The sequence below is a fragment of the Diadema setosum genome, chromosome 13 (assembly GCF_964275005.1).
Source record: "Diadema setosum chromosome 13, eeDiaSeto1, whole genome shotgun sequence".
NCBI classification, from domain to species: Eukaryota; Metazoa; Echinodermata; class Echinoidea; order Diadematoida; family Diadematidae; genus Diadema; species Diadema setosum.
In genome coordinates this window covers 10,331,679-10,357,625 of record NC_092697.1, presented here as the reverse complement: position 1 = coordinate 10,357,625, position 25,947 = coordinate 10,331,679, and the positions used below count along the sequence as shown (strand labels likewise).

The window sequence follows — 25,947 nt, the reverse complement described above, 5'->3', positions numbered from 1 at the left end:
AGTAGACACATGTTTCTCTTGGCTTGTGGATCATTTTCACAGTTCAAGCTGAATGCTATTTGTTTCACACATCAGCGGACGAGAGTGCATATTTCCTGAACGGAAACATCAAAGCGGCCATTGATGTTTTGTCCGGACCCTAACTACAAAACCTTGACTGCAATGGCCTAACATTGCTTCAGTGCATTTTGAAACCCACGCTGTCATTGTACAGGTATATGGGAAAGAAATCACATATTTCATATTTCAGGAGTAATTTAAAAACAAGAAATGACAGGTAAATGCATGAAAAGATATCAAATTGAACCTGAAAACTTGCTCTCTCTTTTTCATCTTCATTAATCCTGCCTATTACACTTAAAGTACATTTGGTATTTGTGTCAATGGCATCAATGGCATCAATGGCATCAATGGCATGTATATGTGTGACAAATTGTTTGTGTATGTGTGTGTGTGTGTGTTATGCTCCTCAACTAGCACTGTGGCAATCGGCTGTTCCAAAGGCGGGGTATGGGAGGAATTGATTTCTTTATCTTGATCTCTATCAACACCATCAAGAAACAGCTTTCATGGTGATTTATGCGGACCACCCTCATTTTTAAGGAGAGAATTTACGGCTGAATTGATCAAATTGTCATTTTATTCTCATTTTTTTTCCAATTCGATTCGTACATCATAATGCACCTTTGGTGTGCATGAACAGTTTAATTTATGTATTGCATGATCACATTATGCATGCCATCTTGAAAAATCTATTGCCACATAGGTTTTCTTCGTATTATCATTTGTTTTTCTTTGAATCACTTCTTTACCTTTTAGTGTCATTTTGATGTTAAAATGATGATGAAATCATGTGGAAATAGAGTAAGGAATTGTATTTGATATATAGCATGATTAAAGATTTTTCTATTTTTCAGTCTTTTTCTTTTCATTTGGACAGTTGTGAAATAAAATCTTGCTACAAAAGAGCATATCCACAGTTCTGTAATGTTATTTTAGTCATTACCACATATATCTCATTATCACATTTATAATCATTTCCCCATCTTCTTATTAAATATAGACCTATTACAATTCATGTTGGTAAAAATAAATGTCACACACAAAAAAGACGTCTCAAAATGAATTGAATATATCTCCCCCTTTGCAGGTCAGTCACCTTTCATATCAACAACCAGCCGGCTGTTCACAAGTGCAGAGAGTGGAAACTCGTTCTTTGCCTGTTTTCGAAGTGCACCGGATCTTGATGCCACTGTTTCTACTGGTCGCTATGTCTACACGATGAATTATCTGCGGAACAACCCCGATCCTCCTGCTCCACTGGCTTATTCTCTTAATGGTGATCCTTCAATACAATTTCTTCAAACAGTTTTTTCAGATACCGCTGATAACGAGGCATTTGGTGCATTTTATTGTTCAGCCACTGAAGATGGACAGTCCACGGTGGTGCCTACAATATTTTTGCGGTCTGATGGTAAGTGTGAAGAAGTCGTTATGTTCTCTAATATTGACAAATGATGTCATGTTTATAATACACTAATAAATCACACCTTTTTCAAATGTATTTTGTTATTTTACAGACATGTCTGGCTGTTAACACTCTTTAGACCTATAGAAGGGCAAGATCTTCTGTCTTAATAGTGATAATAAGAAAAAAAAATTGCCAAAAGCAATGTAAGGAGAGAGACTGCAATCCAGAAATATCTTTTGATTGCCTTGCACCGGAAAGAATATTGACACTGTCTTAAACACTTCCATATTTTCTGCACAGCAAATTCTCTTGTATCATTATCATAAGCAATAGCAAAACAGAAAAAACAAACAAACAAACAAACAAACAAACAAACAAACAAACAAACAAACAAACAGACAGCCAAATAAACAAATTGCATTAGGTGAGTTTTAATTGATTTGCCAACACATTTCTTTTTTTTTTCTTGTTGCATAACCTAGGGCCTCTAGATTATGTAGGGATATGCCAAGATTACTTGATACAATAACCTTAGAGATGTTAAAGGGATGGTATAGTTTTGGTTGAGATTTTTTTTTTTCTATAAGAACAGAAATAATGCATTGTAACACTTCTTGGGGTTTCTGTGTGTGTGTGTGTGAGTTTTTTTTTTTTTTTTTTTGATAGGCACAAAGTTGTACAGTGAGAACAGTAACAAAAAATAAAACTGTAAAATGTAATATCCCACAATGCACTGCTTATTTGTCGTTCCTTGAGCACTATTTTTACCAGCTGTGGCCTGCCACGGTGGCATTGTGACGTAATAAACATTCCATTCATGTGCATGTATGCGCAGGTCAGCTCTTCGCATACAATCATGTTCTAAAACGTTTCGACATTTTTTATATATCTATTTATTTATTTATTTGTTTATTAATTAATTTATTCATTTTTATTTTCATTTTCTATTTTTGCAGAGAGAACACTGAATCAAAAAGACTCAACCCTGGTTCGCAGTGTCGGATCCAGGCGGGGCCCTCTTTATTGATTGTTAAAACAAGAAGAAAATGGGAAAAATGGGGGAGGGTGCGTGCGCCCCTCTATAATTTTACGGAATTCCTGGATCCGCCCCTGGGTCGCGACCAAAGTTTCGACATTTTTGCAGTGAGAATGACACTATTCTGTCAATCACACTCTGATCCTCATTATTGCAGTCCAGCGGATTTATATTTTCAAGTATCATGCCAAGGTATGATACATTAAGTGTAGATACAATCAGATTAAATTTTGGAAGTCAAGGTGAAAGGTCCCCAAACTTTCAGCTGTAACTATGATGTGACTATAGTGAGAAAGGAAGAGTGGAAATAAATACAGGTATTTTTGTGCAATAAACGTTTTAAAAAGAGCAGAAGACAAATTCCAGCTATAACTCCATCGGCTAGGAATGTCCAGTGGTGCCGAAGCATCCTTAGCGTAAGTTGGTGGAAAGGAGAGACAGAAAACTGTACTATGAACATGCTATGGTGATGTGCAAATGTCAAGGTCAAAGGTCGCGTTGTATTGGTTTAAAATTTGATTTTGATTTTCATGCCAAAACATAAGCTAAAAATGTCCAATGACTATATCTACTGAGTAGGGATAGAAGTGATTGAATTACCTTTAAATTACAAGGATTATTCAAGATCAGAGGCCACCAAAATGAAGCAGTACAGGACCCCTAAATATCATTTTTGTACTAGAAATATACAATAGTGTTATTTATTGAAATAGATAAAACTAAGGTTAAAATGATTTCATGTATATGGGTAGGATTAGAGGTCAGTCCATGGGGCCAATGGTCAAGATCAATGAACTTAATCAAACTCTTAATGAAGGGCCTTTAATAGCATTGGAAAAGTGAATGTGAAAGTGGAAGCATCCTCGTATCGGTGGAATCACTAGTTCCGTTATTCATTAAATCTTTGTCAAAACCATTATTAATGCATGTCCTTGAATTATTGCAGCTAGGTTTGTACCAGCTGAAGGAAGATTTTCAAAGACTGTTAATGCTGGAGATGTGGATGTGACAGTGGACTTCTTACCAGTGCAGCCTATCAGTGATGACATAGAAAGAAATTGGAGACACAATGGGACGGTCGAGCCATCTGATCTCATTTATAGATCCACTGGAGCAGGAGCAAGTTATACCATTGAGAGAAATGTCACACCAGCAGATGGTGGAGTGTATGAACTACACCTGAAAAGCGAGAGAGGTATGGCCAGAGCTGGCTTGTTGCGACTCATTGTGAGAGGTAAGCTGATCACGACTGTAATGCCTAATATATCAACATTCGCTGGTTATTAAGTTTAAAAATAACATTTATGAAACACTTTACCACATTTATCATTGGACAATAGAGTATGTATGGAGAAGCTTGATGGACAAAATGATGTAAATTGAAATGATGATGGAATAACTGATATGAAAGATGAAGAAAGATGTGAGTCTTTTAACATTTTAATCATAATCCCACTATGATAAATTTTCCATTTTAAGTTAAAGAAAGCAAAGAATTTCCCCATTTGGGAATAATGTGAAAAGGTTGACTACGTTCTCTAACTTTATAGATTGTCCAGCTGGTCGCTACGATGTACTTGGTGGATGCCTTCAGGCCTGTCAGTCATGCTACAATGGAGGCATCTGTCACAGTGAGACGGGAGAGTGTGTTTGTCCCCCTGGTTTCATGGGAGATCAGTGTGAGCAAAGTAAGTAAAGTTAGTAACATGTACCTTTTCATGATTACGGGGACCCTTTCCATTTTTTTTTTCTGCTGTAGAAGATAGATGAACACTTTCGTGTGACTTGCCAATTAATTATTCGAACTGTGTAATAATGCACTAACATGATTTCTACAAAGTTCTTGCGGCTAGAAAACTCAAATTTATGGGGGTTGTTTGAAATTTTCTAGAGTGTTAGATAACTGACAAAGTGATTTGGTTTGTTGCATCTTGTATTGGTAGAAGTCAACGTCGGCGATAGTCACCATCACCACGATTACAAACCCGTAACCGGACGGGTGCAGCCAGTGGCGTAACGTGGCGGGTTGGTCAAGACATGGGGGGGGGGGGGGGCACCTCGTGGAAAAGTGATTTTGAGGGTGTGTATGCATGCTTGTGCGTGCGTGTGTATGTGTGTGCGCGTATGTGCGTGTGCTGTCAGTTTGGAAACTGTAATGGGGACTGCAATACATAACGGAAAGTGATACATTCCACTGTGCAGTCATTTTTTCCCTTATGGATTATGGAATGACGGTGTGAAACGACAAATTACTAGCAGCAACATCAGGAGAATTGCATAACAATTAAATGCGAGCGAGCTTGGAAATTTTGACATTTTACAGTCCCCAAACTGCCGGTTGTAGGTATATTTTTTCGCTTTGGAAATTAAGGTAGCGCACCGGGCGCAACTGCTGGCAATTACTGGCAGCAACATAATGGCATAACGATTAAATGCGAGCGAGCGAAACGAGCGAGCTTGAAAATTTTGACATTTACAATTCCAAAACTACCGTTTGTAGATATATTTTTTCGCTTTGGAAATGAAGGGGGGGGGGGAACCCACCGGGCTCAACTGTTGCTGACAATTACTGGCAGCAACATCAGGAGAATGGCATAACGATTAAATGCGAGCGAGCTTCAAAATTTTGACATTATTTTACAGTCCCCAAACTGCCGTTTGTAGCTATATTTTTTCGCTTTGGAAATTAAGGGGGCGCACCGGGCGCAAGTGCTGGCAATTACTGGCAGCATCATCCTAGTAGAATGGCATAACGATTAAATGCGAGCGAGCGAAGCGAGCGAGCTTGAAAATTTTGACATTTCATAATTCCTAAACTTCCGTTTGTAGCTATATTTTTTCGCTTTGGAAGTGAAGGGGGGGGGGGTGGGACGCACCGGGCGCAACTGCTGCTGACAATTATTGCTGGCAGCAACATCAGGAGAATGGCATAACAATTAAAATGCGAGCGAGCTTCAAAATTTTGACATTTTACAGTCCCAAAACTGCCTTTTATAGATATTTATTTCTTCGCTTTGGAAATTAAGGGGGGCGCACCGGGCGCAACTGCTGGCAATTACTGGTAGCAACATCAGGAGAATGGCATCACGATTAATGCGAGGGAGCGAAGCGAGCGAGCATGAAAATTTCGACATTTTACTGTCCCCCAACTACCGGTTGTAGCTATATTTTTTCGCTTTGAAAATTAAGGGGGGGGGGGGGGCACCGGACGCAACTGCTGGCAATTACTGGCAGCGACATCAGGAGAATGACATAACGATTATATGCGAGCGAGCGAAGCAAGCGAGCTTGGAAATTTTGACATTTTACAGTCCCAAAACTGCCGGTTGTAGCTATATTTCTTTGCTTTGAAAATTAAGTAAGGGGGGGGGGGAGGGTACCGGACGCAACTGCTGGCAATTACTGGCAGCGACATTAGGAGATTGACATAACGATAATATGCGAGCGAGCGCAGCGAGTGAGCTTGAAAATTTTGACATTTTACAGTCCCAAAACTGCCGTTTGTGTAGCTGTATTTTTTTCACTTTGGAAATTAAGAGGGGGGGGGTGCATCGGGCGCAACTGCTGGCAATTACTGGAACCAACATCAGGAGAATGGCATAGCGATTAAATGCGATCGAGCGGAGCGAGCGAGCTCGAAAATTTTGACATTTTGCAGTCCAAAAACTGCCTTTTGAAGCTATATTTTTTCGCTTTGGAAATTAAGGGGGGGGGGGCGGATCCGCCACTGGTAGTCAATGGTGTCGGTTTATGTTCATGATTTGGGGAGGTATGACCAGCGAGGGGGCGTCGAAGTGACCAAATGGGGGAAGGATATCCAAAATCTGCACTTTAGAACATCCTCTAATATTATTGTTTGTGTTTGTGTGTGTTTGTGTGTTCTATATATATGAAAAAGTTAGGAAATAGCCCAGGTCAAGTTTTGTTATTGGCAATGCAAGGCATTTTGATATAGACTAGTGTGTAAAGCAACACTGCAAAATCATTAATGATCTAGCTTTGATATAACGAAGCGCAAGGTACAAAGGTGTACATTCTACATCACATTGCGCAACATTGCAGCGACTCTTGTTGCCGTTCGGATGTTCTGAGTACACTGCGTACATCCTGCTTATATTCAGAATGCCAACCAGGAATCACGCTGAATCGCAATATTTTGTCGGCTCCGGACTTTTTGAACAATGTTTCACGCTATATACCTCTTTAATTATGGTGAAAAGAAATCTTATAAAAATATTTTATTTCTTGATCCCCCTTCATGTCGATTTCAAAAGCAGTTTACTAACCCTTGAATTACTATTTTGGTAAGTTTTTTATTTTTTTTTTTTTAACCAGCGGATGGGGGGGGGGGGAGCTTGGCACCCCCCCCCACTTCACAGGGATCGAATGTACCACTCTTTTGCATGAAATATAAAGTATGAGGGAAGTGGCAGCAAAAACATGAAGACTTTTTGTTTTTGTTTGGTTGGTTTTGTTTGTTTGTTTATTTTTCTTTTTGCTTGTCAGCCGACTTCTGGCGGAAAATCAGACCTTGAAAGAACGAAGAATTTTTGTTGTTGTTTCTCTTATCTTTTGATTTTCTTTCTTCTTGTCTGACAGGTGATTTTGACCCCCCTTTAAAAACGTAGCATAGCCCTGAATAATTCCCAAATATATTCAAAAAAATGTTAATATGGATCTCCATTTCTTTGTATGTAATAACGTACCGGTATTATCTTCCTGTAGGTATTGTATTTTTCCATTTTCTTGATTTAAGTCAATAAAGCAATCATCCCAGGGGCATCGTTCTGTTTTAATGATGGTGGGTGGGGGAGGGACATGGAGTTGGAATATCTGTGCGAGGGAGCGGAGCGACCAAGTGGGGGGAGGGTGTGGGAGGGGGGATACCCCCCTCTCAGACGAGGAAGATTTTGCATTTTCAGACCTGAAATTAAGCGATCTGGTGCATACTTTCGGTGAAATTTTGGATTTACATGCTTATAATGTAGGTCTATACTATTTAAGTTCAAAGTTCAAATTTATTTCATATTTCCATTTCTCAATGATGACATTACAAAATTATTGACAACAAAACAAGAATACAAAATATATACAATCATGTCTTTTGATCGTAGAAGAAAAGAAAAAGAAAATATACTTGACACAAATGTACAAGGTCATATTGTGTGAAAATGTCACTAGTAAGTATAAGAAATATGATGGGGCCTACATAAAAGCTTTAAAGCTTGTAAAACTGTAGGTTCCCGAGTTCATAGGCATATAATTTTACACGGAGAACGGATATGTTTGTCTTGACCAACTAAAATTACACAAGTACAAAAAATCGATGAGTAATAAACTAATGAACCACATAGATATCGCACAAACCAGACTGCATACAAATCTCGCAGTGTTTGAATAACAAAAATGCTATATTATTAAAAGATATATCAAAGAGATGTATTTGACGTTGTCAACGTCTGGGCCATACCTTAATGTCGATATTACTGTCTTTGCGAGCGAGCGAAGCGAGCGAGCGCTTGAGAAAATTATGTATACATTATCCTACAAGACTGTTCAGCTCTGTTACCTGTCTGGAGGCGGACGTACGAACGTCATGCAATATGCCAAAACTAATCAGATTTCTGCTTCCTCCATTTTTTCCCCTCAAATTTCAGGGGGGGGGGGGGGAAATGATTGTACAGGCCATCCCCCCATCTCCATTTCGGGGGGGGGGGGGGATATATCCCCCATCCCCTGGGAATTTACGCCCATGGTAGAAGTAGGGCCCTATGGTAATTACAAAGTATTGAAGCATACAAGCATTGTGACAAGAATGTTGGATATGTTCTAGCTTCGTGTTAACCCATTGCCAAGGATACAAGATGAGCCAACCGTGGGAGATCATAATACTGCAGAAGTAATAAAGTGATATGCATTTAGCAATTTAACCAGCAGGAGAAGATTGTATGTCATGCATACATTTATAAACTGAAAGATAATACATAAAGTTTCTGGCATAATCAGAGCATTGGCAATCAGAAAGGAAGAAGGTAGACACTATAGGCTGAAGTTCCAGTCTTGTGCTCGACCCTCACCACCTCTGTTTGATAATTTATCAATTCAGTGCTGTGGTCTGAGACTTCTTAGCTGTCTGGAGAATTTTCATCCATATGAAAGTTGACTTTAATGACTATGATACACATGAATAAAAAATGAAATTCCAATTAAAAAAATGAGTATGACAGTACTAATTTCGCACAACAGTCAATAGTATACGTACAATCGCGAAAGCAACTTAAATAAGATGAGTCTGTCATTTGTTTTTGTGCGACACAATTCTTGAAAATTGATTTTAGTCCATCGCACCTTCAGTCTCTGGTGTACATTCAGCCAAAAAAGAAAGTAAACACTTTTCCAGTAAATATTTTTCATAGAAGATTTTGGTAAAAATCCTTGTGTCATATAACATATTAAATTCTATTCTGTTGGCTATCAACCTGGTAGATTAGTACAAAGGGAAATTTTACTCATGAGTAAACCCATTCGTTTTTGTCCTTCAAGGCACAAGAGTAAAATTGCAGAAATTGGCATTTTATCATTCATTTGCAAATGCCCTTCAAGATGGCAATGACAACAAAAGATCAATTTTGCACAATAACACACATAGATGAAAAAGCCAAAATAAGTTTTCGTGCCCTTGTATCGCTTTATATCCTCAAACAAACACAAAGTGGGAAACTAAAGGGGATTTTCTGTCAAATCATAACTTGAAATGACATAGGGAGTAAGCCGCAAAGTTGATAACGAAATGAACAGAATTTATTTATTTCATTCTTTTAATTTAGGAATTTGTGAATCCACGAGACAAATTCAAGACCCAAATGTTATTTTTAATTTCTTTAATTTGAAATAACATTTCAGATTTCTACTATTTTTGTTAATATTGTTTCTTCCCTGATATCATTTGAATTCGAATTTGACTGAAAATTCTTTATTTTCCTGCTTTTTTGCCTTTTTTAAATCTTTGGCACGTTTTGGGGCTACAAAGATATTATTCAGATCAAAGGTTGATTTTTGAAAATTGATATGTGTTTCTTATTTTGTTAAGTTTGTCTTTTGTTCTTATTGCTATATGGAAGAGTATGTACGCATGAATGACATCTTGCCCATTTTTGCAATTTCTACTTTTGTGCCTTGGAAAAGAGAAATGAATATGTTCACTCATGCGTAAAGTCTCCCTATTTTTCGAACAACCACGCTGATAGCCAATTAAATTCCCTTTAACATGGCATATAAAACATAAATATTTCGCTAAAAATGCTGTGAGAAATATGAACTTGAACATTGTGTTTACTTTCTTGTTTGCTGAGTGTTATAATATTCATGGCTTCACAACTCGGACATTATTTCATTTATTAAGAAGATTTTGTTTTCTTTCGGATAAGAATGACTTCTTACATTAAAAGATTACTTTTATGTAAACATTTAAATTCTATAAACATTTATTGCCAGTTGTGTGACTGTATAGAATATTCTTTTTTCTTATTCTTTTTTTCTTTGTCAAAGCCAATATGCGGATGGAGTTGGTCATATGTTGAAGTAGTAAAATATAGGTTTGGTAATACAATGTACTGGTCTTCTGTTTATACAGGGTGTGGTGGTAATCGCTATGGACGTGGTTGCGAGTATCGCTGCAATTATATAACCGATGACCAGACAGCATGCAGTGGTCTACAGGTGTGTGTTCCAGACCCCTATGGATGCTCTTGTACGCCTGGATACAAAGGCATACACTGTACGGAAGGTGAGGTTGATACAGAATTTTTACAGCCGCTTTTTTATGCCTCTGTCACGAAGTGTCGCCGGAGGCATATTATGTGTTCGGGATGTCCGTCCTTCTGTTCGTAATCAATTTTGTAGACAGCATAACTAAAAAAAAAAAGTAGACCTTAATGTAGGAATAGGCGAAGTTGTTCCTATTCATTTTTGGGTGCACATGCTCAAGGTCACACGGTCAAAGGGTCAAGGTCAAATGCTAAAAATTTCACTTTTTCCTCCATATCTATGTAATGCCTAAAGGTATTTTCTTGGAACTTAATGCACACATGTAGTACCAAATAAAGATTCTCCACAGAGTTTCACAAATTTCTCGCAAATGGTTCACAGGTATCTTCATAGAACTTATCACATATGCATTACCTACGGAATTTGGGTTCATAGGTCAAAGGTCAGGGTTCAACGGTCAGGGATGAAAGGTCAAGGTCAACTCCTCAAAATCTTACTATTTCCCTCACCATTATGCATTTTGCCCGATTATCTTGGAATTTAGTATATACATGTATTACTCAGTTGAGATTCTCTGGGAAGTTTCTTCCCAAAGGGTCAAAGGTCAAGTGAAAGTATAAATTTCACTTCTTCGATATCTCGAAAATAACTCATGGTATCATCATGATACTTAGTACATGACAATGATTCTCTTGGGGATTTTAGGGTCCTCTAGGGTCAAAGGTCGAGGGTCAAATGCCAGGGTAAATACTAAGATTTTATTATTTGATACTGAATTTACACTTTTTCTCCATACCATGAAAATTACTGAATGCATGATGCATGAAAGGGTCAAAAGTCAAGTACAAATAATCGAATCCCCAAATTCTTGCATTCTTATAGACAATACAGCCATTCATCCAATTAAACCTAGTTCAAGGAAAGTGAATATTCAACACATTTGAGACAAACCTGTCATTTTAATATTTTGCCAATAAATGTGAAACTGTCATCACACATTGTCAAGACATTGCACTACAGACCTACAATACGAGAACCATGCATTGTGACGCAAGCAGACCAGTCGCCAAAGCGATATTTCTAGTTTAGACTGATATTTGTTTTTATTGCAGTTGATTGACATAGTTGCCCTACATTGACCTACGTGAAAATAAACACCAAATTAATCAGTGTTTTAATAGTAGACATGATATTCAATCATGGGTATACATACACCTACTCAGGCTGGATTTGAACGTTAATGTAGGGCAATTTGTCAATCAATCACATGAAATTCAAGTTCTTAACAAATGTTTTGAAATGATTCCTGACATATGCATAGGCTGGGACAACTAGTCAGCCAAATTCTTGAAGACAATATGGTTGGTGATGATCGGCATAATGTTTCCCCACATCAGTTGATTCATCACTATAATTAAGTTCACGGGATACGTTGAGGTAGAGGAATATCTACATTCTATGAGAGATGAAATTGATTTAACATTAAACAATTGTATTCTAATAGATTACAAAATGTTACAGTTCTGCTAGGATAACATCGTTACAATTATACTTGTAAATGCAACCAAGGGCGCGGGGGGGGGGGGGGGGTACTTGCCCCCCCCCCCATAAAATATGTGTGTGTGGGGGGGGGGGGGGAGGGGGCAAAACGAGTGAAAGTAGCTCGCTCTCTCTCTGCACGTATTTATAGTAAAATGAATAGTTTTCATAAGTTATGATCGTAGTCCTTCGCAGTGATTTCTTTTACTATGTTTAATTCCCTAGAAAACTAATTCAAAATGCTCTATAAACGCGACTTTTATACTCTGTTTTTACAATTTAAAGTCCCTACCGTGGGATGAGGGTATCCCCCCCCCCCCATCGGCTCGGTTCCTCGCTTCCTCGTCGAAAATCTTACATAGTCACATAAAATGTTCCACCGTCGAGATTTTGCCTCCCCCCCCAAAAAAAAAAAAAAAAAACCAACAACAACAACACAAAACAAAACAAAACAAAACAAAACAAAACAAAAAACAAAAACATAGTGTTCCGGCGCGCTTGAATGCAACCTAACATTGAGCCAAAGAAATATCACAAAATAAAGTAACTCGCAGCGTTTTGTGGCCCATATATCTATACCGTACATTCAATAAGTTGTGGTTAGGTAATCTTCCAACTAAAATCAAAATCAAATGAATGTGATAGATTTATGCCTGTGATGTTCTATCTATACCAGTACAGGAAGCTTGTAGAGCCATACAATTCTGAATTGAGTCAAAATGGTCATGTAAGAAATGTGTTTACTGTAAGTAAATGTGTATACTATACTTTACATTACTGACGTCATAGTAAAATGTCAACAATTTGTTTGATATCACAGGTTGGAAGATTACTTCGGAAAAAGAGACAAAAGATACTACATGAGATCACCTTTGATGAAGAAATACATCTACATAATGAACAAAGAAATACATTACATTTTCTGCACCTATCAAAGCATGACATTACAAGAAGTAGCAAGGGTATACTCTAAAGAAATATCACTTGTCTTTATCCACATGTTACTGTATACAAATCTTAGTAAGACATAAGATCAACAGGTGGGTAAGGCTTACCACAGTGGTTACAAGTGTTGATGACTTCAGAATGGGCCATGTAATCTGATGTGTTCTTCATGCCTTTGCAACGACGTGTTGCCGGAGATATGGTTGTGGGTTGTCCGTCCGTCTGTTTGCCCGTCCTTCCATCCGTAATCAATTTTGTGGACAGCATAAGAAGAGTTTGAGGTACCCGGATGAAACTTGGGGCATATGTATGCACAAGTGGCATGAGTGGACAAAGTTGCATCTGTCAATCTTTGGATGTGCACGCTTAAGGTCAAAATTGAAAGGTCAATGTCAAATGCTTCAAAATCCTGCCATTTCCCCCCATATTTATGCAATAATTATGTATGAAGATATTTTCATGAAACTTAGTGCATATATGTATCACCAGATAAAGATTCTCTAAGAATTCTCTAAGTTTTGGAACAGGGGTCAAAGGTCAAAGTTCAAAGTTCAGTGTGAAAATGCCAAATGTTTCATGTTGTCTTCATGAAACTTATAGTGTATGATTATATTTGATGTATATGCATGTACTGCCTGAGAATATTTCTCTTGAAAATTCATGTGTTATGGAGTCAAATGTCGGGGTTCAAAGGTCAGATGAAAATCAGAAAATGTGCTATTTAATACTGTAATTACACATTTTTTTCCATACCTTGAAAATTTCTTAGTGTACACATTTAATTAAACTTGGTATACATACACATATTACTTCACAATGATTCTGTAATCAAAATTTTGGGCCATTGAGTCAAAAGTTAAATGACAAAGTTATATGTCACTGTTTTTTCCCATATTTTGAAAATAGCTCGTAATACTGCCATGAAAATTGGGTAATACCAGACAGATATTATCTAAAGAAAGATATGAGCCAGGGGGTCAAAGGGCAACGGTCAAAGTTCAGGTGAAACTGGTCACACGGTCAAGATATACAACAAACATATTGGAGAGTAATGCGTTACGGCACAGGCATAGGCCTAAGTTGCCTTCTGAGTTGCCTTCTGAGTTGCCTTCTGAAACCATTTGACACTGAGTTGTCAGTCTAAGAAAGTAAACCCTTGCGAAAAAGAGTGGGAAAGGCACTCGAAACTTACCATTTACAAGTTTCAGAAGTACAACAAAGGGTCTGATTCAATTGGTATGGTAATACAGAGGAAGTGCATACATGTTTTCAATTCAGTCGTGTATCTTTGTCGTAAAATTAGAGTGCGGTGCCAATGAGTTTGGAGCCAGCTGTACCCAGACCTGTCACTGTTTGTCGGGCGAATGTGATTCATATACTGGAGCTTGCAAAGGGAGTTCAGCTGAGTGTCTGCCAGGATGGAAAGGCCCAAACTGTCAGGGTGAGGATTGCTATTTATGTAGAAGTCTCTTTCCTGAAATGCGATGTATTAACTTGATATATTTTCCCCCTCTTGTTAGAACACTTCCGGGTTGATAAACGAGACCAGGAATTTAATGGCAGCACAGAACTACCAGCGTAAAGTTCACAGGCTTGCAATAAAACACCTTATACGCGCAGTGTATCTTGCCAGGGAACATTCATTGATAGTCGGACCTATTTTACCAAGATACTTCTATGCTATCACCATGTGATTTTGAGTATGCTCCTATCCTTTACTTACATTAACAACGTTCCTTAATTTGTGGCAGTGATACATAGCGAAAGCTTATCATGCCGGTGAATTTTTAATGTTTTACGTCAATAGCTGTAATATTTGGAAGGAATGTAGTCTATTTGACAAAACAAAACTTTATTTTAGCGAAGTACAGAATAAGTGTGAGCCAATCATGGTGCCAGTTTTCAAGAATGTATTGATATGATCACTACAATGCAATATCAGCCAACATAAACATAAGATGCTTGAGTTATGTTAGGGAAATTCTGTCTTTGTTGAATTACTTCAAAAGGCCAAAAGATATATACCTGTCTTAAAGGAACACACAACCCATTCCTTATTAAATGGTAGTATGTTTAACCTTTCTCAAATATCTTTATACTGTTTTAATCCTCGATATTTTCATGCATTTGTCCATTTTCTGCCCCATCGTAAAGAATGTATCACTGGGAAATATGGACAAGATTGTGCAGGTATGCAGGTGTATTTCTGTATCTTCCTAAGTTATGTGAGTGATTTGTCGTTTAGGTCCTATAGATACTTTTGAATTTTGATTTTTTTTCTTCGATCAAATAATGACTGAATAATGAAGTTGTGTGTCTTGTTATGATATATTCTAGCAATTATTTCAAAGGTAATCTTTCAACGCCAAATTGAAGGGGACTACAACATAAATCATGGATGACAGACTTTAGAAGCTGTATTAAATCGTGCCTTTGGATTGTCTATGTTCTCTCTTTTCAATTTTGTAGAAAGATTCTTTTAATTGACTATTTGCCAAAATTGTTTCAAATAACAAGATTAACATCTGGTAGTTCAGGACACCAGTCCTCGGAATATTAAGTTACGCGCATATTGACATTTTAATCATGACAGGACATTTTCTCCTTTTCAGTTGTTATTCTTAACAGAATCAAGTATTAAGTCATTCAAAGTTTGTATTAAAATTGAACTATGTTGTTAAAAACCTCAATCGACCAATTGTTGTCCCCGTCGAACGAGTAACGAGCAGGGGACTATGAAACGGGCTCCGTACGTGTGTGTGTCCGTGTGTGTGTCCGTGTGTGCGTCTGTCCGTGTGTGCGTCCGTGTGTGATCAAAATGTTCAATTTGCTACTTCTCTGTCATTTATGAGCCGATTTTGATTCTGTTTGCTTTATATGAGAGCACTACATGGGAGCTTTGAAACTTCTACACAGAATTTCAGTTGTGACCTTTGACATTGACCTTTGACCTATATTGTACATTTTGCTACAAAATGCTACTCCTTCGCCATTTCTAACCCGATTTCGATTCCGTTTGCTTTATGTGATGGCACTAGGTGAGGGCTTCAAAACTTCTACACAGAATTTTGACCTTTGACTTCTTTGACCTTTGACCTTGATTTTTGACCTATATTGTACATTAGCTACAAAATGCTACTCCTTTGCCATTTCTAACCCGATTTCGATTCTGTTTGCTTTATGTGATGGCACTAGGTGAGGGCTTCAAAACTTGTAGACAGAATTTTGACCTTTGACTTCTTTGACCTTTGACCTTGATTTTTGACCTATATTGTACATTTTGCTACAAAATGCTACTCCTTTGCCATTTTTAACCCGATTTCGATTCCGTTTGCTTTATGTGATGGCACTAGGTGAGGGCTTCAAAACTGCTACACAAAATTTTGACCTTTGACTTCTTTGACCTTTGACCTTGATTTTTGACCTATATTGTACATTGGCTACAAAATGCAAATCCTTCGCCATTTCTAACCCGATTTCGATTTGTTTGCTTTATGTGATGGCACTAGGTGAGGGCTTCAAAACTTGTAGACAGAATTTTGACCTTTGACTTCTTTGACCTTTGACCTTGATTTTTGACCTATATTGTACATTTTGCTACAAAATGCTACTGCTTCGCCATTTCTAACGCGATTTCGATTCCGTTTGCTTTATGTGATGGCACTAGGTGAAGGCTTCAAAACTTCTACACAGAATTTTGACCTTTGACTTCTTTGACCTTTGACCTTGATTTTTGACCTACATTATACATTGGGTACAAAATGACCTTTGACCTTGATTTTTGACCTGTATTGTACATTTTGCTACAAAATGCTTCTCCTTCGCGATTTCTAACCCGATTTCGATTCCGTTTGCTTTATGTGATGGTACTAGGTGAGGGCTTCAAAACTTCTACACAGAATTTTGACCTTTGACTTCTTTGACCTTTGACCTTGATTTTTGACCAATATTATACATTGGCTACAAAATGCTACTCCGCGATTTCTAACCCGATTTCGATTCCGTTTGCTTTATGTGATGGCACTAGGTGAGGGCTTCAAAACTTCTACACATATTTTTGACCTTTGACTTCTTTGACCTTTGACCTTGATTTTTGACCTGTATTGTACATTTTGCTACAAAATGCTACTCCTTCGCGATTTCTAACCCGATTTCGATTCCGTTTGCTTTATGTGATGGCATTAGGTGAGGGCTTCAAAACTTCTACACAGAATTTTGACCTTTGACTTCTTTGACCTTTGACCTTGATTTTTGACCTATATTGTACATTGGCTACAAAATGCTACTCCTTCGCCATTTCTAACCCGATTTCGATTCCGTTTGCTTTATGTGATGGCACTAGGTGAGGGCTTCAAAACTTCTACACAGAATTTTGACTTTTGACTTCTTTGACCTTTGACCTTGATTTTTTACCTATATTGTACATTTTGCTACAAAATGCTACTTCCGGCGGGGACATATATTACGCACCGCGTAATTTCTACTTTTCCTTGTTACAACTGGCTTGTGAACATTAGATATATATATATATATATATATATATGTATATATTTCCCATCAATAATATTATCTTGGGTGTTATGCACAAAATAATGACTTCATGGTTCTCCCCACACCACCATTTTTTCTTCAGGGACTGTAACAGTCAACTACAGGAAACCAAACCAAGGGCAGCCAGTAATGGTGAGCTGCTCCTCCACTGGAAGCAGGTTTCTGTCGACTGCAGACCCTATTGTGAAGCTTCAGAGAAAGCACAGTAATGAGCCGTTCCATGAGACAGGCATTACACGGAGTTCTGCAAGTACCGCAAATGGATACACTGCTAGCTTTATCGTAGCAGATATCCAAGGTGGGGAAAAATTTCGATGTATGATGTCAGACGTCACCACTTTCATGAGCCAAGAAGTCACAGGAGGATTTTATGGTCAGTATTCTCAATGTATAAAATGTTAACGAGAAATAAATCATGAATTCATGATCTAAAATATGTTCCTGAGTTTGAAGATGACAGAATGTCTGTAAATTGGAGATGATCCTCACATGAAGCTGTTGTTCAGTTCTGTAGAAAAAAAAAGTTCCACTTTCAGTTTGCGTGCTACACATTTTTCCGTTTTGTCTTGTACTTCACATAGCTTATATACTTTTGTAGTAATTCTTCAATTCTGTGTATTACTTGTTATACTTATATCTTATACTTAAGTATTAATTCTTCAACGTTGTGTTTTTACTCGTTCTACCGTGTGTACTGTTTTTGGCTGTCATTTGTCTCTGTTGAAATTTAAAGGAATCAAACAACAAGCTGGAAACTTAAAGTCATTTGTTTTTACATTTCTGATAACACTATACTAGTGTTACCACAGCTGCCAAGTTCCCCCGTTGTGGATACAGCCACCAGCAGCTCGGTAACCCTCGCCTGGGATGCATGGAATGAAGAGACAGATGTTGGTGATCCTCCACTGTTTGGATACCAGGTGTACTACAAAGAGAAGAGCAATCCTGGGGACTTCATTCGGCGTGAGATGAGAACAGATAGGCTGGCGCCCTCAGAAACTATCACTAATTTGACACCAGACACAGACTTCATTTTCGCTGTCTCAGCTGAGAGACCAGGTGTCGGTGGAATCGGGAATAAAATGGAGGTAGAAGGCAGGACACTCTGCTCCCGTGAGTCAAAGTCAGAAATTCTGGAGATGCACGCACTGATTAAATTTGAGCAAAGTCCTGTCAAAGTTGAAAGGTTATCATGTGTTGGCTAGTTATCATTCTCCAGCCATGAGTTTAAACGGGTATGTCCACTGGTAGATAAGTAGCTCTTATCACTCTTACCACTCTTATTGCATCAAGAGGCACAAAAAGGAGTTCATTGTGATTTTTATTTATTTATTTTTTAAACTGACCAGGTTGAAAGGACTCTACGAAAATTTGTGAAACAGATAGGATGAAATTACAGGAAAAAGAAAACTGTCTACATTTCACTTTAGTCATAGCAATTGTCTCTCATGATAAATTTTCTTTAGCTCCACTAGAAGGGCCTTCTTCAGTGGAAGCCATGAATGGAAGTAGGGATGGACAGATAACAGTCACATGGCAGGTAATTAAGAAAAAATAATTAATATATGTGACCCTACATGACAAAACCACCATAACGTCGCCATCTGATAGACATAATATGTTGTTAAAGGGGAAGGCTAGTAACTGATAGTGGGAATCAGTGGAAATGCTGGGAGATGATTGTTCCAATCCTCATGGGATTCATTCAAGAGTTCATTGTATATCTATTGTTGTGTGAAAATGATTTGCTTCAGAACGGTCTCATATTCAAGTAATGTGCAGATTAATGCTCCGTCACTGACCAGGGACGCTAACCTCGAAGCATTAAACTGCACATTACTTGAATATGAGACCATTCTGAAGCAAATCATTTTCACACAACAATAGATATACAATGAACTCTTGAATGAATCCCATAAGGATTGGAACAATCATCTCCAAGCATTTCCACTGATTCCCACTGATCAGTTACTAGCTTTCTCCTTTAAGGGCTGATTCTGAAAGAGCAGACTATAACCTTTACAATGACATGATAACTCGGTACAACGGACTTGTCTGAGCCAACTAAACAACAGAAAGAAAGTGCACTCTCCGATAAAGTGTCTCCTTGAAAGAGAAGAGGCTTTGAAGTTTCGGGTCATTTCAAGTGCTTAATTTCCGTCATGAATTGGAGGATAAACAGGATATAACGAGACTCCAAAGCAACCACTATGAACGGACTTTCACATTATGCTTATATTGTGCACATATTCTATATAAGTATTCATGACTAAAGCTAACTTACAATGTCATTATCTTATCCTTTCAAAAATCATGAAGAGGGTGTAAAGAGTTTCATGTGCTCCGATTCTGTAGATTTGAAAAAATTACATCAGACTATTAAGAACTTAACTATTGAGAAAGAAAGACAATATCCCGTTGGTTTTATGATCCCCAATTTCAGTATCATATAGTAGCAGATTTGTTCTTTCGGAAAATGTAAGATGTTAAAAATTTGTTTGGTCGATACATTTCATCTATTTTGGCTACTCACAAATAGCTAGTCCTGCGTATTTTTGTTGGTTTTGTGCATGCATGGTCACATTCAGAATGTGTTTCATTGCCGTCTTGCCGTGTTGCACTAATGAAGTCATATGGAATAAAAGCTTAGAAAGCTGCCGTGTATGTGGTTGCCTGGTTGATGAAAAATTGGTAATGGCAAGGGCAAGATTTTTCGTTGCTTCTATTCAAAGTTGAACACATATAAGTTTTGTTTTGGCACATTTTGCGGATATTCAGTTGAATTACAGTTCTGAAATTTTGATCAAATGTATCATCAAAGAACAGAAAATACAAATGTAATTAGACAGGAAATGTAAATGAAGAAATACTGTGAGAATTAGGTGTAATGCTGTTTGTATTGTTATATGCCTTAAACATCCAACCTTAGATATCTGCCACTTTTTAATGGATAAATTAATAAACATCACTAAGAAAACTAAACACAGAATATGTCATACACGTGATCAGTAAATTTGTATAGACTGTAATATTCTAAAAACAAAATTGGAAATTAGACTGAAATTTTCTTCTTAAAACTTGGCCGTTGTCTAGAATCCTACAAATGGATCCAACTGTCGAAGTGGATTCACTGGAATAAGAATCTACTATGCCATCACTGGAGGGTCTTCGTCCGTACTTAAGCGGGCAGCTGATATGCCTGAGATGTACGAAGATGTACCATTTGCGTCTCCACCCAACCACATCCTAACTGGCCTTAAACCATCCTCACAGTACACCATCGATGTGGTGGCACGGAACCAGGATTCAGAGAGTCCAAGAGGTCAAAGTGTGGTTGCCTTCACCCCAGAACAGGGTGAGTGTGTCGTCTCATAGTTTTACTTTTCATGTATCTCTTCATTGAGAGCATGATTGATATAGGAAGGTGTATTAAGGTAAATTGTGCATTAATTGGTGGTGTGCTAAAGGTATAGAGTTCATCAAAATTTTGAGCCAAGTTAAACCAAGGAGGTTTTCTCGTACCTCCTTGGTTAAACCAAGTGGATCGCAATACAAAATTTGGAAGCCATCTCAGGTATTTGCCACGGTTTCTCATCAATTCTCAAGGAAATATGGGTCAAGATTAGTCAAATGCACTTTTTTTTTTTTCCTTTTGCCGATGGTTGGTTTCAGTGCATAATCAGTGCTGATTGAAAGGACAAACCTGCGGATGTACTCCTACCAATAGTTAAATCAATGTGCATGGTGTAGGTGCATGTTCATTAACAGTGCTGGTTATACACTGCATGGTCTTCAGAGACAACACAGAAAGCTCTTTTTGAGTGAAATTAAAAAGATAGTTACCACTTAAGAAAATGAAGCCTATCGACTTTAGTGCCCTATTACAGTGTACGTGAAAATACGTGAATATTACTCGTACGGCAGGATTTTTATCATGCATCTATATTGATCCCTTCTCAATTTCCTTTGTCTGCCCGGTAGTATGCACCATCAATTGGTGTTTTTGAAGCTCTTTAATGACTGTCAGCAAAATGATGGCAACTGTGATTATATCCCTTGAACTTTTTATTTCTATATATGTGAGCAGAGTTTCTTTGAATGTCTCATACCTCCCATAATAATTTATTTGTCTTTACAAGATGTAACTAGTTTATCTTAGTTTTGTAATATAACACCCTGAAAATGACATTTCACATACTTTCTTATTATGTGTGTAAACGAAGACACAGCCAGTCTAGACTACATATCTTCTTTTTCTTTTTGTTTGTCCTCAGATGCTGCTTCGTGTTGGGTAATCGTGGCTCTGACTGCAGGAGCCTTTTTGGCCGCCACGTTTGTTCTTGTGATAATCATTCTTGTGATATTTTTCATTCTTCAGAAGGAATGAACAATATTTTGCAGTCTTTCTGGAAAGATTTAAGATAAATTCTATTCAGTTCATTTCAGTCTAATTCAATTCACTTCAATTAAATTAAATTCATTTCATTTCAATCTAATTCAGTTCAATTCAATTCAATTCAGTTCAATACAATTCAGTTGTTATTTATTTCAATTAATTTATTTGTTTCCACCAATGAAGAAAAACATATATAATACAAAGTGATACTTTTATCGATTCAACTATGAAACAATTTGGAAGGACGAATCATGGAATATAATACAGATCTATGTGAGAATTAAATTGTACCAAAAAGAAAAAGACAGTGCACTCTTTTTTTTTTTGCCATTGTAACAAAAAGAAAATGAATATGGTGATGGAAAAGAGTGTTCCACTAAAAAGCAAAAGTTGTATAACGTGGATCACTCGAAAAGAATAGAAACAGCTACACCAATACTGATACAGCGTGTTTATGCTAAATTTATCTATGCACCATCAGTGACCATTGGAACATTTGATCATTCATAAATACATATGATGCTGATGATACAAAATATGTCATGAACAGTACTCGTTTTTAGTTATGAAACACACGCTCAAGATAACATAACAATGTTACGGAACAGACACTATGCATTGCTATAAAAATGTACTAATTAATAGCGTGTTTATGCTAAATTGATCTGTATACCATTGGAACATTTGATCATTGATTATTGATATACACTCAAAAAAAGAAAAAAAAAGAAAGTAAACATTTTTTCAAGTCTATATTTCTCATAAAATTTTTGGTGAAATGTTAACGTATTATATACCATATGAAAGGTAATTTAATTAGCTATCAACTTAAGTCAATAAAAAAGGAAACTTTACGCATGATTGCATGAACACCTTCCTTTTTCTCTTCCAAGGCACAAAAGTGAAAATTGCATAATGATCAAGTTGTCATTCATGTGTTAATGCAACAATATGAACAAAAGACAAATTTAACACAATAATGAACATGGATTCAGTTGCAAAAATATACCTATGATCTCTATTATATCTTTAAAGCCCAAGAGATCAATAAATGCTAAAAATAATGGAGGGAAATGAAGAATATACTGTCAAATCCAAATTCACATGAAATGAGAGAAGCAACATTAACAAAAATGATAGAATTTTGAATTAAATATTTAAATAGGGAAAATTGTAAATTATATTTGGTTCTTAAATTTGTCTTATGAATTCTTAAATTACTAAATTAAATGAATGAAATAAAGATATTCTGTTCATTTAATCATCTTCATGTCCTTACTGCCTATGTCACTTGAAGTTTGAGTTCAGAGAAAATTTTTATTTTCCGCCCTGAAGTTTCCCACTTTTATCTTATTTGAGGTTATAAAGAGATAAAGAGAATGTAATACCATTTCTGTGTGTCTCTCATTGTGTTAAACTGGTCTTTTGTTATTATTGTTGTCTTAGAGGGCATTTGCAAATGAAAGACAATATGTCAATTTTTGCAATTTTTACTTTTGTGCCTTGGAGGACATAAACAAATGTGTTCACTTATGCGTAAAATTTCCCTCTATATTGACCTACTAGATTGATAGCCAATGAAATTACCTTTGATATGGTATAAAATATATTGATTTTCATGAAAATCTTCTATGAACATTTTGAACTCGAAAAAGTGTTTACTTTCTTTGTTTGCTGAGTGTATTAGATGCTGGTAATACAAAACACGTCATGAATAGTTCTTGTTTTTTGTTTTAAAACAGAAGCTCAAGATTACATGACAATGTTATAGAATATTATACTATGCATTGGGCCGTGTTGACCAGGTATGGTGACCAAATCAGAAGACGCACAGTTGGTCACGCAAAACAAGAGTAACATCAAAACACAGAAAGGCACGCAAAATACGCAATACGCAGTTGCTGCGCAGAGAAGAACGAGGAAAGAGGAGCAAAGAAGAAAGGAAAAGAGGTCTGTGAACACGCTTCTCAGTCTCAAGAAAAGGTGAAAGTATGGAGGTTAAGAAATTTGATTATCTGGTATATGTTGACAGCAAATATTTTTCAGTTTACATTTGAGTGTTATAAATTTTGATAGCAGATTCTTTTACAATATTATCTAAGCTATTCCAAAATGTTGGTCCAGTATAAGCAAATGCATTTTTGGTATGTACAGTTTTCATTAATGGCAGATGGAATTCATTGCATCTTCAAGTGGGATGATTATGTACGTCACTATTTATGTAGGACAAAATAAAGCGTGATATATTTTGGGTAGATGATTACAGTTGTAATGAAACATAAACCGACCAAGTTGAAATAAATACAAATCTCTTATTTTCACATTCTTATGTTCAGAGAACAAATCATCTTAAGTGCTCGCTTAGAAATGTTTTGAGTGCCATCTTTTGCAAAAAAAAAAAATAAAAAATAGAAGTTTGTTCAGCACTGTCAAGTATTCATTTCTCCAAGCAAGAATTCAAAAATCTAAATACGGTATTACACTAAACTTTAATAAAGCGTCATCAAAGCAGATGAAGAAAGAATATCTCACTCTGTTTATTCATTCTACCTATGTCGCGCGAAATAATTTTACCGATATCATTGATATGATACTTCTGTGAAAGCATATTGTCTACACAAACACCTAAGAAGAGACTCCCTCTACAGGAGTATAGTATCAAATACGATATCAATCAATCAATCAATCAATCAATCAATCATAGTTTATTTCCAATCAACGAAAATCCAAAAAAAAAAAAAAACAACATAGTACAAAGTATACATGTCATGAAATATTGTTCAAACGTTTGCAAAAGATTCATGTAATATATATACGAGACAAGTTATAGAACAACATATAACATGTACAATATTTAGGAAAACACTGTATAAATACTTCGTGGGAGAGCGGAAAATGAATTCGATTATGGAAAATAGTGATCCACTAAAAAGCATAGCTTGTCGGACGTGGATCGCTAGACAAATAATGAGTAAATTATATACTATTCTATAACAATATACATGTAATTATTTTGAGATACACCGGTTGGGAAAAAAATATAGAATACCAATGCTAGTGCCCGGACACTGCTCACTGAACCACGTGTACCGGGAAAATATGACAAGGACAACACGTTCGTACACACATTCGATTACCCACACGTATACACTGTAAGACGCGAGACAGTACCGAGAGGAGAGAAGACGGTAACAATACAAGTCTACGAGGAACAAAAGACAGGAAAGGAAGAGGAGAGAAGAAAGAAGAGAAGTCTGCACACAGAACACGCCAAGTGCTGCGACATCAGGACAGGTGAAGGCTCAAGCATGAATCAAAACAATTTAAATTATCTAAGATTATAGGTAGAAAGTAAATATTTTCTGAGTTTGTATTTAAATGTAACAAATTTGGGGGAATCTTTTAAACTATTATCTAAGTTATTCCAAAGTCTGGGTCCGGTATAAAGAAATGTATTTTGGGCATGTGCGGTTCTCATTAGTGGAAGATGAAATTCGTCGGATCGTCGCGTGGGATAGTTATGAACATGACTATTTCGATGAAATGAATCATGGAATATTTTAGGTAAAAAGTTACTGTTGTAATTAAACATAAACTGGCCAAGTTGAAACACATACAAATCATTTACTTTTAATATTTTATGGTCAGAAAACAAAGCATCTGTATGTTCTCGGGTATGTAAATTAAAAACAATTCTAAGCGCTTTCTTTTGCAGTAAAAGAAGTTTATCAAGTAACATCTGATATGTATTACCCCAAGCAAGAATCCCGTAGTTTAAATAAGGTAGTATCAAACTAGAATAAAGAGTTAATAATGCAGATGAAGGAAGATAATATTTTAATCTATTCATTACGCCAATGTTACGTGATATAATTGTACATATGTTATCAATATGATTCCTCCATGAAAGCTTGTTATCGACGCAAACACCAAGAAATTTAAAGGAAGAAACTTCTTCTAAGGGAGTAGTATCAAATGTTATTTTGCCTGGGAGGCTATCTAAAGAATTACTAAAAAGCATAACTTTTGTTTTTTGAATATTTAATGACAATTTATTTGCGTATATCCATTGTATAACCTTTTTCAGTTCTTCATTGACTGTTCTTATTAAAATGTTTGGGTCAGGGTGAGAAAAAAAAAAGGTTAGAGTCATCCGCGAATAATATGAATGATAGTTTCTCCGAGGATCTATGAAAATCATTAATATAAATAATGAATAACAATGGGCCTAATAAACTCCCT

At 36.7% G+C, this 25,947-nt stretch overlaps 1 protein-coding gene across 1 annotated transcript; it reads left to right on the top strand.

Annotated features, from left to right (window-relative positions):
* Positions 1–270: 270 nt before the first annotated feature.
* Positions 271–18,514, top strand: LOC140237168 (tyrosine-protein kinase receptor Tie-1-like). The gene is made up of 9 exons (XM_072317110.1): positions 271–277; positions 1,151–1,474; positions 3,454–3,741; positions 4,058–4,195; positions 10,141–10,293; positions 14,062–14,199; positions 14,913–14,948; positions 17,392–17,607; positions 18,108–18,514. The coding sequence occupies exons 1-9, from the start codon at positions 271–273 to the stop codon at positions 18,512–18,514; spliced, it is 1,707 nt and encodes a 568-aa protein (XP_072173211.1).
* The last annotated feature ends 7,433 nt before the right edge of the window (positions 18,515–25,947 follow it).